Below are 16,627 nucleotides of genomic sequence, written 5' to 3' on the forward strand. Positions count from 1 at the left end.
AAAAATGCCACACAACTATGCCAGTCACAGTTAGGCCCCTTTCATACATGCATTCGTTTTCGGATGAAATATGGACATACTTGTATTCCTATGGGATAGCGGGTGTCAGCGGATGAATATCCGCTGACACCTGATCTTATCGGTGTCCACTCTGCTCCGATTCTGCAGACGGAGGAAAATACAATTTTTCCATGCGTCTGCGGATCAGATCGGGTATACACGGACAAATGGTCCATGTTCATTCGATCCCCCCATAGGGGTAAGCAGAGATCTGACAGGGCAGTCCCTGCACTGTGTGCAGGGACTGCCCTGTCATCTGCCGGCTCAGTGGGGATCAACGGAGTGTTTCCTCACGGGATCCGTACGTCTGAAAGGGCCCTTATGCAATGAGCAGCCATAACATAAACACAGATAGTAAAAGAGGCCTGTCTCCACCATCAGTGCGAGACAGGCATTAAACTGACCCCAGAATTATACTTGAGGGCATAGCCCATAAAGTAATATCAATCGCTGGCAAGGTAAACCACCACACGCAAGTCAGCGGTACACTGACGAGCGCCCCACCGCAGCCAGCGCCTTCTCAACACTACCAAGTAGGCCTAAATTGAAAATGTCAAGGCCAATATCATTTAAGTGGACCCTATCAGATCTTAGCAAATTGCTATTATCGCCTTCCAGATACTCGTGGCGCACCACAAAACCGTAGATCCTGTAAACAAATTTAGAGACCTGGGCATTCACTTTGCACCGAAACCACTCCATACATGAACCAGAAATGTGATGGGCCCAGACCAGGTGGGGATAATTTCAGACCAGACAATGGCTAGGTTAGTGAAAGTAGTGCAGCATTGAGCAATGTCATGCTTGATTAAGGAAATCAGATCAACAGATTTGAACCAGCCTACATCATTACCTCTCGCATGAATGATCAAGACGATGGGGCCAGAAACAAATTTTCTAAGGTGTTCAGTTCAGGCAAAACTTGCACCCAACGTAGCACACGGAAGCCACGCCAGTGGATCCTGGCAACTGTAGATGGAAGTCCCAGATTCCTCCCATAGCATCGGATATAGGTGCGGCGAGCCGCAAAGTACACAAAGGAGTCACCAATTATCCAAACCAATGCTCTGGCCAGTCACAGAGCTGAAGGATGCAATGCATACTAGCACATTGTGGCCCAGATTCACAAAGCACTTGCTCCAACGTATCTCAAGATATGCCAACGTAAGTACAAATGTGCGCCGTCGTATCTGTGCGCCTGACCCACAAACAGAGATAGCCTAAAAATAGGCTTCAGTCTGCCGACGTAACTTGCTTACGACGGCGTAGGGTGGTCGCACATTTACGCTGGGCGCATATTTACGCTCCCATTGATCAGCCATTCAAATATGCAAATGAGGAAAATACGCCGATTCACGAACGTACATGCATCCGACGCAGTGCGCGTAAGGTTATAAGTCCGGCGCAAATTTATGCCCCATAAAGGAGGTGTAACTCAGCAGCATCCATGCAAAGGGCTGCACCAGGGAACACAAGCCTGCGTATTTTACGTAGTTTACGTTGGACGTGTGTCTGGCTGGGCGTAGGTTACGTTCACGCCGTAGGCAGTGATCCAACGTATCTTAGGCAGTTGTTCTGACGTGATTCTGAGCATGCGCACGGGGATATGTCCTCGGGACGGCGCATGCGCCGTTCGTTATAAGTATCTGTCTGGCGCTCAGCCCATCATTTGCATGGGGTCACGCCCACTTCCACCTACGCCGGCTTACGCCTTAGAAACCCAGCGCACTTTTGGGAGCAATGGCTTTGTGAATTCCATGCTTGCCTCTGCGCTGCGTCGGCGTAGCGCATCTTATTTGCGCTACGGCGGCGTAATGTGCGCCCGCTCTCTGTGAATCCGGGCCTATGTCTTTACTTTGCAGGCGAGTGAGAAGAAAACATTTTGATCAAGGGTTTACTTCCTCTTTAAGCTACCCAAAGGCACCCTCTCTCTTCCCCGTCTTTTACCCTCCTCTCTCTTTTTTTTTTTTTGTTAAAATGAAAAACCCCTGTAAACAAAACACTGCTAAATGCTAAAAAAAATTGCAGTGTTTACAGGCATTTGGCATTTCTGGTAAACATCCGTCCTGAATGCATTTTTTTGCATTCCAAAAAATGCTTCTAAACTCAACTGCCTAGAAATGACTAGAAACGACCCTGTGTACATGTACTGATTAGATAACATAGAAGAGAGTTCAGAGGCAGCTGAAAAAAACATCCAACTGCTCCTAAATGTCCGTTTGCCAGCAGCAGCACTACTGGTAAATGGATGTTTAGGAGCAGTTGGGCATTTTTTTTTTCAGCTACCCCTGTCGTTTCTAGGCAGTTGAGTTTAGAAAAAAAAAATTGTAACGCAGAAAAAAAAAAAAAAATGCGTTCAGGACGGATGTTCAGAGGCATTTGAAATGCCAAATGCCTGTAACAGCTTGTAAACGTGTGTAAATGCGTTAACTTGCATTTAGCCACATTTTTTGTTTACAGGTGTTTTAAATATTTGGCTATTTGAAAAAAAATGTGTATATATATATATGACCTTTTACCGTCGGTTACTATCTGTCAAGTTAAATTGTTCAGGAGAGTTTGTAAAAATGTCCCGTGTACAATTATGCCGTGTACACACGGTTGGAGTTTCCGATGAAGAAAGTCAGATGGAATTTTTTCATCGCATATTCTAACCGTGTGTATGTCCCATCGGACTTTTTCCGTCGGAAATTCCGACAGACTTAGAAAGAGAACATGTTCTCTTTTTTTTCGACGGAAAAAAATTCTATCGGAAATTACATTCGTCTGTATGGAATTCCGACGGAGAAAAAACCCACATGCTCTGAAACATTGAACCTAATTTTTTTAGGCTCGTCATAGTGTTGTACATTACCGCGTTTTTTGATGGTCAGAATTTGGTGTGTCCGTGTGTATGCAAGACAGCTTGAGCGGAATTCTGTCAGGAAAAACCCCATCTCAGTCTATTCCGACGGAAAAACTGGTCATGTGTACGCGACATAAGCCTTATTGTTTATATAAACTTTTCACATTTACATTTATTCGTGTTTGTAGCACCAAACTTGAAAGAAAAACATGCTTTGTACCGGAAACATGATTCTAAGGGGCATAGACACAAAATGTAATTTGTAGTTAATTTGTTTAACATAAAATAACATAAAACATGTAGTTAAACATTTTGTTTTAATGTTTATTAACTCCTTCATTCCCTACCCTTTTTAATCATTTGTATATATACAATTTAAAGGTGTTTTAGTTTTTCTGGCAATGGATGAAAGAGTTTGGAAAGAGGGGGGTGCACCTGGCATTCTCGCCTTGGGTTCCAGAGATCTCTGTCTTGGCTTTGTGTAGGAACACAGTGTGACTTTGCTTGGGGACAAACACCCTGTAATATTTAGACAATGAACCTGTTTGCTTATCAGGGTATAAATTACAGAGAATCCCAACTGCTTTCTTCACATCCATTTCCCCACACACATATACACCTATTGTGTGCTCCTACCGCTGCTATCCTAATATCCATAATGATTCCGCTGGTGATGTTTATCCTCCCGGTCATAGGTGAGTTTATCATTTTGTTTCATAATTATAAATAAAAAAATATTCTGGTGTGTCAAGGGTCTATGGAGAGGAAACCAGAGCAAGTTTTGACTATACCGTTGCCAGACACATTGGATTGCTTGCCCTTCCTCTAAGCTTCATACATCAACCCTCTCAGCCATTACTTCTGTAATTGTCATGAAATCGACATAACTCTACGTAACTTAGAGGAACATTTTACTGGCAAACTGGTGTCCCAAGAATACTACCTTGCAGTACAGCAGAGCATAAAAAAAACCCATTTTAAATATGCTCATAAATGGGCACAATGTACCCATAAATGATGAGAGATGTTTAAATGATAGAAACATTGCTAAGGCTTTCAAAAACATACAAAGAAAGTCCATGTACTCTCATAGGTGACCTCTGCAAATTTTAGAATGTATACCACATATACTTTAGCAAATGTATCCCTTCATTTCAGTTTGTTTCCCCTTTGTGTAGGTGTGTGAATTAAGATCATTTTCTATCATGTCTTTATCATGCTTGAAGCTGGGTTCACACTGAAGCACGGAGCGGCTTACAGTAGGTGTCCAGTGCAGGGCCGGGCTGGTCTACCGGGATAACGGGAAATTTTCCAGTAAGCCACCTGCCTTGGGGGCGCTTTGAACTGTGGCTCAAGCAGGGCCGATCCTGCGTGGCTGCACTGCGCCTGGTCGCGGAGGCTTCCGTGCTGTCCTTCCCTCCCTTCTCCTACTTGTGTATGGTACACACACAGCAGCGATCTTCCGACTAGCAGGGTCTGAACAGTTTGGCAGTGCTGTAAGAAAATCACGCCTCCTAGATCGGCTTCTGTGATTGACAGAACACTGATCCAATGGGGCATTGAATCAGTGTGTTGTGTGTCACAGGATGCAGGATTTTTTTACAACGGTAAATTGAAATATAAGCTTCATGAGGAGTTTGTGATCCAGATGGGCACTGCATTAGGTGGGCACTGCACAGGTGTGCTGCATTAGGTGGGCACTGCACAGGTGTGCTGCATTTGGTGGGCACTGCACAGGTGTGCTGCATTTGGTGGGCACTGCACAGGTATGCTGCATTCGGTGGGCACTGCACATGTGGGCTGCATTAGGTGGGTACAGAACAGTACTGTCAATATAGTGTAGTGTTTCAGTCAAGGGAAAAGGGTGCTGTGTAATGTAAAGGGGTCCAGTGATGAAGGGTGCTGTTAAATGTAAAGAGGTCCAGAGCTGTGGGGTGCTGTGTAATGTAAAGGGGTCCAGAGCTGTGAGGTGCTGTGTAATGTAAAGGGGTCCAGAGCTGTGAGGTGCTGTGTAATGTAAAGGGGTCCAGAGGTGCAGTTGTGGAGAGGGGGTACACAGTAGTGACAAAGAGATATTGAAAGATGCAGGGGGCACAGTAGGGTGTTTTTACATTTTAATGTGGGGGGTGGGCGCTTTTAACCCCCACTAGCGGTCGAAAAAAGGGTAAAATGCAACTCTGTATCGCTGCTGCCGAAAAAAATTCAGTGGACGCCCATGCAGGTGGGCTGCATTAGGTGTGTACTGAACAGGTGGGTTGCATTAGGTGTGCACTGCACAGGTGGGCTGCATTTTCTGGGCATTGCACATGTGGACTAAATTAGGTGGGTACTGCACAGGTGGGCTGCATTAGGTGGGTACAGAACAGGTGGGCTGCATTAGGTGGGTACAGAACAGGTGGACTGCATTAGGTGACTACTGCACAGGTGTGCTGCATTAGGTGGGCACTGCACAGGTGGGCTGCATTAGGTGGGCACTGCACAGGTGGGTACTGAACAGGTGGGCTGCATTAGGTGGGCACTGCACAGGTGGGCTACATTCGGTGGGCATTGCACAGGTGGGCTGAATCAGGTGGGCACTGCACAGGTGGGCTGCATTAGGTGATCACTGCACAGATGGACTGCATTTGCTGGGTACTGCACAGGTGGGCTGCATTTGATGGCAACTGATAAGTTGCATTTGATGGGCACTGGTAGGCTGCCTTTAATGGGCACTGGTGAGGCTGCATTGATCTCTTGTACCTGGGGGGAGGTCAGTATCAGTGCCGCCAAGCCAGTCTGAGGGGGGTCACTGATGTAAGGGGGGAGTGAATACAATAATGTAAAGGGGCACCGATATAAAGGTTTCCCCCTTAAATCAGTAACCCCCCCCCCCCTTACCTTGGTGTATTCTTTCTGTGGAAAGTGGTCTCTGGTCACCAGAGCCCCCCCCCCACCCATATTTCCAGAGTCCCTGGGGTCCCCCTTGATGATTGCTACACTTTTTCATTACTTTTAACTGCAATTTGCTCTTATATATGTACATATAAATATGAATCTCTATGTGCTTTCATATCTGTCTTATCTATATATAATACATTCTTCAAGTGTGCTTTAAAATGCATGTTTTTTCCTTTTTATGAATAATAAAATAATGACGTTATGATTTTGTTCCCAGTCCGGCCATGGTCTGGTGCATATCTGTTCACCGCTTCAGGTCTGAGTTCAGCCCAAATTTTGGGCTGAATTTGGACCTGAAACGGACCAAAAGACATACAGGACCCCTGTGCAATTTGCTCTGGACCAGTTCCGGAGATGTGTGAGCCGGCTCCATAGAGAGCCGGTCACAATCTCCTGCCATGCAAATTGGATGCAGAGAAACCTGCATCCAATTCGCAATAGTGTGAACCCAGCCTCAAAGTTTTGAGCATGACACACGGGAATGAATTGTTCTGTCGTGGAACTAAAAGTGTAGTTATACCAATCGATTTAAAGCTGCATTTCAGGAATTCAATCACTTTGTAAACAGTTAAGGCACACAAGGAGCTGCCTGACATCTCCTGTGCTTATCTCTATTATTTACATTTGACAGGTTCATTGCTCTGCTGGAAGACACTTCAGGGATCTGAGAGGAGAGAAACAAACACCTATGCACGCATCTCCCCTCTGCTGCCCATTGACAGAAGCCTTTGTATTTTGTGAATATGTTCACATTATACCAAAGCTTCTGTGACTGGTTGGGAGGAGGAGAGGGGTGGGCACAGCAGTTTCAGCGACTCCCCTGTTCAAGATGTGGAGCTCAGAAGGATCAATGTCACTTTCCCGGACCTACAGCGATAGCTGTCTCCTGGGAGAACTATAAAGCTGTTATAAATAACAGAGCTAAGCCCAGAAGGGGCCATGCACCTTGCTGGACTTAAATCATAGGGGGTTACTTACAAAAGGCAAATCCACTATGCACTACAAGTGCACTTTCAGTGTAATTTCAAGTGCACTTTGCAATTGTAGTGCAAAGTTGATTTGCCTTTCTCAAATAACCCCCATAGTGTGCCTTCATTTTTATTTATTTATTTACAAATTCTTCTAACTCAGCTTTAATGTTCCTAAAATCAGCTATGATGATCATATCCCTAACTGACTTCCCTTTCCTGAATGATTGTAAGGGGGGGAGGGAGGGTGTTGCAATACCAGGATAAATATCCTTTAGGCATTTCCAATGTTTTTTGATCATGTTAAAATTTGAGGTGAAGCTGAATGAAACTTAGAAAATAATATATATATATATATATATTACACGCACACACATCTACATACATTTGACTGCTTAATTGAAGAGTATGTTTACACAAATCTTTATTTTTTTCAACTATTTTATTAAATCAGTTGTATTTCCTGAAGTACATATTCGTTTTTAATACAGTTGCATCGTTTTTATGAATTTGCCAGGTAAAAAAAAAATGCCAAGAATTATTTGGTTTCCGGTCAACTTTTTTGCCATGTTAATTCCTTCTTAGCAGTGTAGCTAATATTAGTGACTCTGGTAGTGGTTAAAAAATAAGAGAAAGCGACTTCCACACATAATATAGTATTTTATTATCTTTTATTTTCAGTCAGAGAGAAATATAAATGTATTCAGCCTTTTTCTAAGCTACATCATTAATATTTTTTTTTATTCCTTCTCGTCTCCATTTCCATATGCAAAATCATTTTTTGTCTCACTGAATGTTTTTTTTTATAGTACAATAAAATAAACAATAATATCAATAGTAGTAATTATTACAGTTTTAATAATAATTAAAAAAAAGGTTAATATGATCACTTATCATTTGAACTCAGTTCCAGGTCTACATGCGCTGCCTACAGGACAGAAATACAAGGTTGTCATTCCACAGCAAATCCATGCACTGTACAAAAGTGATGCTCAGGTAAAACTATGATAAACGCGTGATAAAAATTATGATATCTATATGTACACATGTTTGTATACAATCAATGGGTACCCATGGGCACAAGAGACAGGAGTGAAGTGAAAGCCACACTGCCACCTTTGGAAGGCACCACTTGATGCACCAATGGGGGTTATTTACAAGTGCAAACTAGAAGTGCAAAGTGCACTTGAAATTGCACTGAAAGTGCACTTGGTCGTTCAGTCACTGTAGATCCGAGGGGGACATGCAAGGAAAATAAAAAACAGCATTTTAGCTTGCACATGATTGCATAATAAAATCAGAAGAGCTTCCCCTCATTTCAGATTTGCCCCTCGGATTTACAGCGACTGCACTTCCAAGTGCACTTTCAGTGCAATTTCAAGTGCACTTTGCACTTCTAGTTTGCACTTGTAGTGCCAAGTGAATTTGCCTTTCGTAAATAACCCCCATTGTCACCACCATATCCAATGAAAGAAAGTGGCGACAAAACATTTTAGCAAATCTTCCGACAGCTATTTAAACAGTAGTAATTTTACTCTACCTTCCTCCTCTAATGTCATACTCAAACCAATTGTGATTGAGTGTGATTTTCTGTATATCCCCTTTATGACCGCCTAACACATACTGTATATGCAAGAAAATGAGCTTTACCTCTCACATGCCCCAAATATGTGTCACTTGGCAGCTGATGTTTATGTGCTAAGAGTGCGATCACTGCACGCTCTCAGCACAAAGCCTGAGCTGTAAAAGATAGCACTTGGCAAGGAAAAAAGATCAGTAGCCATTTGGACTTCTAAACATGTGACCACGGTGACAGCGATTTGTGGGGAAATTCGTTATAAAAAAAAAATAATAATGACAGCAACAATTCTGCAACTGAACAAATTTCAGTGATTTTAAGTTGATTACATTATTGAATAATTTTTATTAGAATTATATTATTATTTGTTATAATTATTTATAATTATTTATTATATTATAATTTATAATTTTGTTTTTAAAAAAATGTCATACCCGGGATGCCTATTAGACTCTTGTTTGGTCAGATTTAAGTGAGTTATTCCTAAGAATTCCAGGCCTACAGTATAAAACGCCAAATTTCCTTGCAAATAATGGTACCACTTTCAGCACCTTTTTTCTGAAATAATCATACTGCCAGGGAGGTTAACCTGCATTGATCATTTCAAAAAATTATTAGATGAGCACCTGAACGACCACTTCGTACAGGGTTATACAATGAAATCTTGACATAAAATCACACACATAGGTTGGACTTGATGAACTTGTGTCTTTTTTCAACATCCCCAACTATGTAACTATTGAGAAGTACCCCCCAAAGATCATTGGTGTCAGTGGTTACTCAATGCTCAATGAACTCTTAGCAGCCTCTGGATCTGGAGGAACCCTAGGATTCCATGGAACCCTGGTTGAGAAAGGCTGCTTTAGCATGACCAAATGAGATACAATCAATTTCAGCTTTGCAAGCCTTGTTTTTTGAAGGTGATTGGCAATGGCAGCCTTTGCATTGTTCTCACAAAAGATAGAATTTAAGATTAGCAAATGTTCATGTACAATACGTATGCACACTCCCAGTACCTGGAAGCATTCTTTCCATATTATCTGCCACTGTAAATGTTTGCAAATTAATAACTTTGTTCCAAATCCCACAGAATTTTTTTTAAATCTCATGTCAGAAGAAAACCACAAATGTCAGTGGAAAACCACAAATGTCAGTGTACATTTAGGTTCTAAAGTTATAACTTTTTTTTACCTTAATGAATTCCCTGCCTTAACACTTACCTTATCGAGTCCTCACTCGATCTATTGCTGCCCCATCTGTAGCACCACTCTCCCCTTTTCCTAATCTCACAGGAGACATAAGTAGCATCAGGAGCCATAGGCTGTCAGTCAAATCCTGTGAGAAGGATGCAGGGGGTTTGGCCAACCCACCCTGTGTGTGCCTATGGACGCACACTGCCCGTCTCAGATTTGCACCCGCACGGGTGCCCTCTGAGCAGCTGACTTGCTGAAGGGGCACTTGGAAGAGAGGAGGAGTGAAGAGCACTGGCAGGGGACCCCAGAAGTGGAAGTAAGGGACTGCTCTGTGCGAAACTTTTGCACAGAGCAGGTGAATTTAACATATTTATTATTTTAAAGTCCACTCTAACACTAAAATCCCTGCATCTACAGACATCCGCAATCTAACTCTAACCTATCTAGCCCTGTAAAGAAGAAATGAGCTGTCAGCCACGGCTTCACGGTGGAGGAGGGTGCAGAAAACACATTAGACAACTGAATCCCCATAGTAAGTCTAGGGGTGACGTCACTCCCCATTAATTTCACAGCCGTTGTCGGCCATGTTCTTTGCAGAGTTTCTGTCGCTGGAGACCGAAACAAATCGGCTTCAAAAAAGGTATTTATACTGATTTCTTCTTTACAGAGCTAGATAGGTTAGTGTTAGATTTTGGATGTCTGTGGATGCAGGGATTTTAATGTTAGGGTGTACTTATCCTTTAATTAAAAAAAAGGCTTTACAATCATGTTAAATTTGTGAGGGGCCCATAAATTAATAACAGCCTGGGGCCCATTGTACAATTAATTCTCCACTGTTAGAAGAGCACTGACTGAACTTCTTCTATGCTCCCCCTAGGACCAATACCCACATGTGGTTAAGTATGAATTACAGATTGAAGACAAACCTCTGGTTATACACCTGGAGAGGAATGAGTAAGTGACATGTTGAAGCACTTGGAGGGAAGAAGAACGGGGGAGGTTGAAATGCTGCAAACCCTTTAATTTCGCCAATTTTTCATCCCTCAGGGAACTGGTAGCTGATAGATATATGGAGACAAGCTATGATCAGGATGACAGACCGATAATGATAAGCCCTCAGGGGAACATAAAGGTAAAGTCATATTCTTTCTTGATGATGAGGGGACAATTAATATTTCTATGTAGATGACAAGCTTCATCCGCAGAGATGATTTTACAGCCGATTTACTAAATTCTCTATTCCGTGTTACACAAATTTTTTTTTTATATTTCAACAATTTAGAGCATACAGACTGCATTCGGGAGTTGTTAGGAGGCAGCATACACCTGAGGCCAGACAACTTCCTGGGCTATCCAGTCTCTCTGTTTTGTTTCATAGGGGGTCATTTACTAAAACTGGACAGTGCAAAATGTGGTGTCACTCTGCATAGAAACCAATCCGCTTCCAGGTTTTATTGCCAAAGCTTGCAAGCTGATGTTAGAAGCTGATTGGCTACCATGCACAACTGCACCAGAGTCTGAGTGCACTCGTTTTAGTAAATCTCCCCCATATTGTTTTAAAGTGTATGTAAACCCTAACAAGGAACTACTTCTCTTAGGCCTCGTACACACGGCCGAGGAACTCGACGTGCCAAACACATCGAGTTCCTCGGCCAGTTCAGTCCTGGAGCCGCCGAGGACCTCGGCGGGCCGAGTTCTCCCATAGAACAACGAGGAAATAGAGAACATGTTCTCTATTTCCTCGCCGAGGTCCTCGTCAGCTTCCTCGGCCGAAAGTGTACACACGGCCGGGTTTCTCGGCAGAATTCAGCCAGAAACTCGGTCGGAAGCTGAAATCTGCCGAGGAAACTGGTCGTGTGTACGGGGCCATACTTGCTCTCTTTTGGTCTGTTAACTACTTGTGGACCGCCTAACGCCGATATACGTCGGCAGAATGGCACAGCTGGGCACAGGCACGTACAGGTATGTTGTCCTTTAAGTGCCCAGCCGTGGGTCTCGTGACCCGGTTCAAAGCTCCGTGACCACGCCCGGGGAGAGGTGAGTGTAAACAAACCTTCCCTGTTCTTCTCTGTAGCTTGTCACTCATCGTCTGTTCCCTGTCATAGGGAACGACGATCAGTGACATCAGACATCCAGCCACGCCCCCTACAGTATGAATCACTCCCTTAGGGCACAGTTAACCCCTTAGCGCCCCCTAGTGGTTAACCCCTTCACTGCCATTGTCATTTTCACAGTAATCAGTGCATTTTTATAGCACTTTTCGCTGTGAAAATGACAATGGTCCCAAAAATGTGTCAAAAGTGTCCGATGTATCTGCCATAATGTTGCAGTCACAAAAAAAAAATCGCTGATCGCCGCCATTACTAGTAAAAAAAAAAAAAAATTCATAAAAGTGCTATAAAACTATACCCTATTTTGTAAACGCTATAACATTTGCGCAAACCAATCAAACGCTTATTGCGATTTTTTTTTTAACCAAAAATATGTAGTAGAAGAATACATATCGGCTTAAACTGAGGAAAAAAAAAGTTTTTTTTTTTTATATATTTTTTGGGGATATTTATTTTAGCAAAAAGTAAAAAATATTGTTTTTTTTTCAAAATTGTTGATCTATTTTTGTCTATAGAGCAAAAAATAAAACCGCAGAAGTGATCAAATACCACCAAAAGAAATCTCTATTTGTGGGAAAAAAAGGACGTCAATTTTGTTTGGGAGCCACATCGCACGACCGCGCAATTGTCAGTTAAAGCGACGGAGTGCCGAATCGCAAAAGGGGCCAGGTCCTTTACCTGCATAATGGTCCGGGTCTTAAGTGGTTAAATGTATCAATGGAAGCATTTTATTATCTCTGTTTCATAAATGCAAACAAAAGAACTTTTGATCCACTCAGAAATTGAGAGCAGTCCTGTATCTTGTTATTTCTGTCTGCATTATCTCAAAAAGGCGGTTTAGCCCTCTTAGTACTTTTCTTTGATTGAGATTAGGTTTAGGTATTGTTTTGGTTGAGCAAAAAATAAATAATGCATTGCATACTAGCACATTATGTGCAACTACCTTAGAACGAAGCCCTCCAGTGGCGTGCTGTCACTGCTGAAGGCGTTTCCATCTTCACCTGATCTTCCTTGTGGCAGAGCCACTGTTTACGCCACAGGATGTGCTGTTCCTTCAGAGCGCATGTGACGGTGACTTCACCGGCTGAATCTACAGTAAATATCTCGGTGTACGTTTAGGAAATATTTATAATACCTATAGGTAAGCCTTATTATAAGCTTACCTATAGGTAAAATTAATGCACAAGATTTACTTCCACTTTAAGTGAAACTTGTTGTGTAATGTTGTGATTGCCATTGTGCAGCATTGCATTATTGGAATAGCTGTTTGTATTTTTACCTAACAGGTTACTGCTTTTATTTTGCCCTATTTAACCTGGCTGGCGGTATTCCCGAGTCTGGCTCGGGGTTAAATTTTTGTGCTGCGATCGGTAACCCCGAGCCAGACTCGGGCTCGCCTGGCAGCATCCACAGGCAGTGTTTACTTACCTTGTCTCTGGATCCTGCGATGCCACCGCGCTGTGTGAGCGAGCGGTGTCCTCCTTGCTTGATTCACAGTGCCCGTGTGCCGCCGATCTCCGTTCCCTGCGACGTTACGACGCAAGGGGGCGGAGAATGGCGCCAAATTCAAAAAAGTAAATAAACACATTACATACAGTATACTGTAATCTTAGATTACAGTACTGTATGTAAAAAATACACACCCCCTTTGTCCCTAGTGGTCTGCCCAGTGTCCTACATGTACTTTTATATAATAAAAACTGTTCTTTCTGCCTGCAAACTGTAGATTGTCCATAGCAACCAAAAGTGTCCCTTTATGTTAAAAGTGATTTTAGAGCAGCTAGAAAACAGCGATAATAAATTATAATCACTTGCAGAATTCAGCGATAGCGATTTGTGGGGAAATTCGTCATAAAAAATAAAAAATAATGACAGCGACAATTCTGCAACTGAGCACATTTCAGTGTTTTTGATCTGATTACATTATTGAATAATTTTTACCGCTTAAATGGAAACAAATACAACCCCCTACTTTGAGTATGTGGATTAGGAAGGTGGAAGAAGTAAATAGAATGGAGGATCTGATATGGGCAAGTAGGAAACAGGGAGAGGTTTATAGGAAGATTTGGACACCATGGAATGATTGGATTCAGTCTGAGGATGGAGGAGGATTGACGGGGGAGGAGTAGGGTTACGTGGGGGGGGAGAGAGGGAGAGATACAACTTCTTTTTTTTCCTTTCTTTTTCTCTACTTTTTTTTTTTTTTTTATTTATTATTATTTTGATTAACTGTGGAATTAGATGGGGGTGTGGTGGGGAAATTTGTGAATGTATATTTTAATAAGGAACGAGAAGGAACTATAAGTACCATGGGGGGAGAGAGCACTGGGAGTGGGTTAAAATAAAATAATAGAAGGGAGGGCATGGGATAGCGTCCCCCCATGCCCAAATATTAGGGAATTTGAAATTTTTGTTTGTTTATCAAATGCTATCCCTTACAGTGCCCTCCCCCCCTTTGTTTATGGATTAATTTTGGGAATCAATTGGCCATGCCTTCAACTCGGCGAGTGGGAGGATGGGAATTAAATAAGGGAGATGGAAAGATCCCAATTGTAGGAATGTGATCGTTTGGTTCCTTCTTGTTTTGTTTCTTTTTCCTTTTCTTTCTTTCTTCTCTTCCTCTCTTGAGAGGAGTGAATAGAGAGATTGTATTATGCTAAATTCTTTGGAATGTATTTTGGATTTATTTACTTATATTTGTTAAGATGATTGCTATTTCCCATGTTTTGTACAAATGAAGAGGAAAATTTATTTTGAAAAAATAAAGAAATTGAAAAAAAAAAAAAAAAGAATAATTTTTATTATAATTACATTATCATTTGTTATAATTATTTATAGTTATTTATTATATTATAATTTATGATTTTGTTTTTCAAACTTTATCATACCCGAGATGTCTACTAGACTCTTGTTTGGACAGATTTAAGTGAGTTATTCCTAAGAATTACAGGCCTACAATTTAAAACGCCAAATTTCCTTGCAAAATAATGGTACCGCTTTCAGCACCTAAAATCTGAAATAATCATACCGCCAGGGAGGTTAAAGGCCACAAATGCACTGATATCCTTTAATGACTTATGTTCCATGAACACGTCTCTTGCCACCTATATATATCTGTTGTCCATAAGCTGGGGTTAATAGTCGAGATTGTCCTGCAACCTTTGTGAGCCCCTAAACCCGGGCCACTGCCCCCCATATTCAGCATCTTTATGTTGTGTAGCGGTCGGTATCAGCTATCAGACCAGACACATACAGTCATATTTACATGACCATTCCTGGCTGTATGCAGGGCAGACATGCACAGACATATTACCAGTTGGGATGGGCGAACGGTTCAGCCCGAGTATAGGTTTGAGCCGAACTTTGGTTGTTTGGATGTTCCGCGAACAACGAACATTATGCGGTGTTTGGGGGGAAATTCAGGGGGAAATCCAGAAGCCGCGGAAACCCGTTAGGCTCCATGTACACGGGACGTTTTTACAACGGCTCCTAAATGATTAAACTTGACAGATAGTAACCCACGTTTAAAACGTCTGTTTTACAACGTTTAGCTGCATTTTGCCACTTCCTGCCGCGTTTGCGTTTACATTTTTTTTTTTAATGGGCAAAAAAATGCCTATGAACGAAACGTTGCTAACGTCGCGTTTAGTCGCATTTGGCGCCTGAAACTTGGAAATCTTCTGCGTCTGAACCCATTTTTTGCTTTCAAAGAAACGCTGTTAAACGCAACTGCCTAAAAATGGCAATAAACGAGAGTGTGCACATGGACACATAGGATAAATTTTTTTTTTAAATGGCAGTTTTTTTGCGGGAGCAGTGATTTTAATAATGCTTAAAGTTAAACAATAAAAATTAAATATTCCTTTAAATATCATGCCCGGGGTGTGTCTATAGTATACCTGTAAAGTGGCACAGTTTTCCCATGTTTAGAACAATACCACAACAAAATTTAATTTCTAAAGGAAAAAATGTCATTAAATATTAAGTGGAACCCCGAACCAAAATTAAAAAGAATATTGCGTAGGGATCCCCCCAAAATCCATACCAGGTCCTTCAGGTCTGGTATGGATATTTAGGGAAACCATGCGCAAATTTATTTGTGGGAACAGTAAATGTACACTGTTATACAAGCTGTACACTCACTACTTTACATTGTAGCAAAGTGTCATTTCTTCCGTGTTGTCAAATGAAAAGATATAACAAAATATTTACAAAAATGTAAGGGGTGTACTCACTTTTGTGAGATACTGTAGGTATCCAAACACAGTAAAAGGAATGCCAACAATTCTTAAATGGTCCCACTAGGTGGTGATACAGCATAATGATATGGCAGAGGGAAAGGGTTACTGGCAAACATGAACTGATAATTAACCACATTTTTTGCATTGTGTGGCTTTAACTGACAATTGCGTGATCGTGGGACACTGTACCCAAAACAAATCTATGTCCTTTTTTACCCACAAATAGAGCTTTCTTTTGGTGGTACATTTGATCACCTCTGCAGTTTTTATTTTTTGTGCCATAACTAGAAAAAGACCGACAATTTTGAACAAAAAACAACAATATTCTTTACATCCTGATATATTTTTTCCTGAATTTAGGCCAATATGTTTTCTACTACATGTTATTGGTAAAAAAAAAAATCCAACAAAGTCCCAAAAAATCCCAATCACAATGTGCAGCATTGCGGCAGACAAACCTGACACTAAGTGACACTTTTTGAGGACCAGTGACACCAATACAGTGATCAGTGATAAAAAAAATGCACTGTCACTGTATAAATGAGGCTGGCTGGGAAGGGGTTAACATCAGGGGCGATCAAAGGATTAAATGTGCTCCTAGGGGGTGCTCTCTAACTGTGGGGGGAATGCTGTGACTGGAGGAAAACAGAGATCCGTGTTTCTGCTCAGTAGAAATACAAGATCTTAATTTTC

At 41.8% G+C, this 16,627-nt stretch overlaps 1 protein-coding gene across 1 annotated transcript in view; it reads left to right on the plus strand.

Moving 5' to 3' along the window:
- The first annotated feature begins 7,653 nt into the window (after positions 1-7,653).
- LOC120933088 (zinc metalloproteinase/disintegrin ussurin-like) overlaps positions 7,654-16,627 on the plus strand; it is a 69,752-nt gene continuing 60,778 nt past the window's right edge. The window contains exons 1-3 of the mRNA XM_040346087.1: positions 7,654-7,806; positions 10,460-10,536; positions 10,630-10,714. Coding sequence (XP_040202021.1) covers positions 7,693-7,806; positions 10,460-10,536; positions 10,630-10,714 — 276 coding nt within the window. The 5' untranslated portion in view covers positions 7,654-7,692. The remainder of the gene's footprint in view (positions 7,807-10,459; positions 10,537-10,629; positions 10,715-16,627) is intronic.

The sequence above is a fragment of the Rana temporaria genome, chromosome 3 (genome assembly GCF_905171775.1).
Source record: "Rana temporaria chromosome 3, aRanTem1.1, whole genome shotgun sequence".
In the NCBI taxonomy this organism is placed as follows: Eukaryota; Metazoa; Chordata; class Amphibia; order Anura; family Ranidae; genus Rana; species Rana temporaria.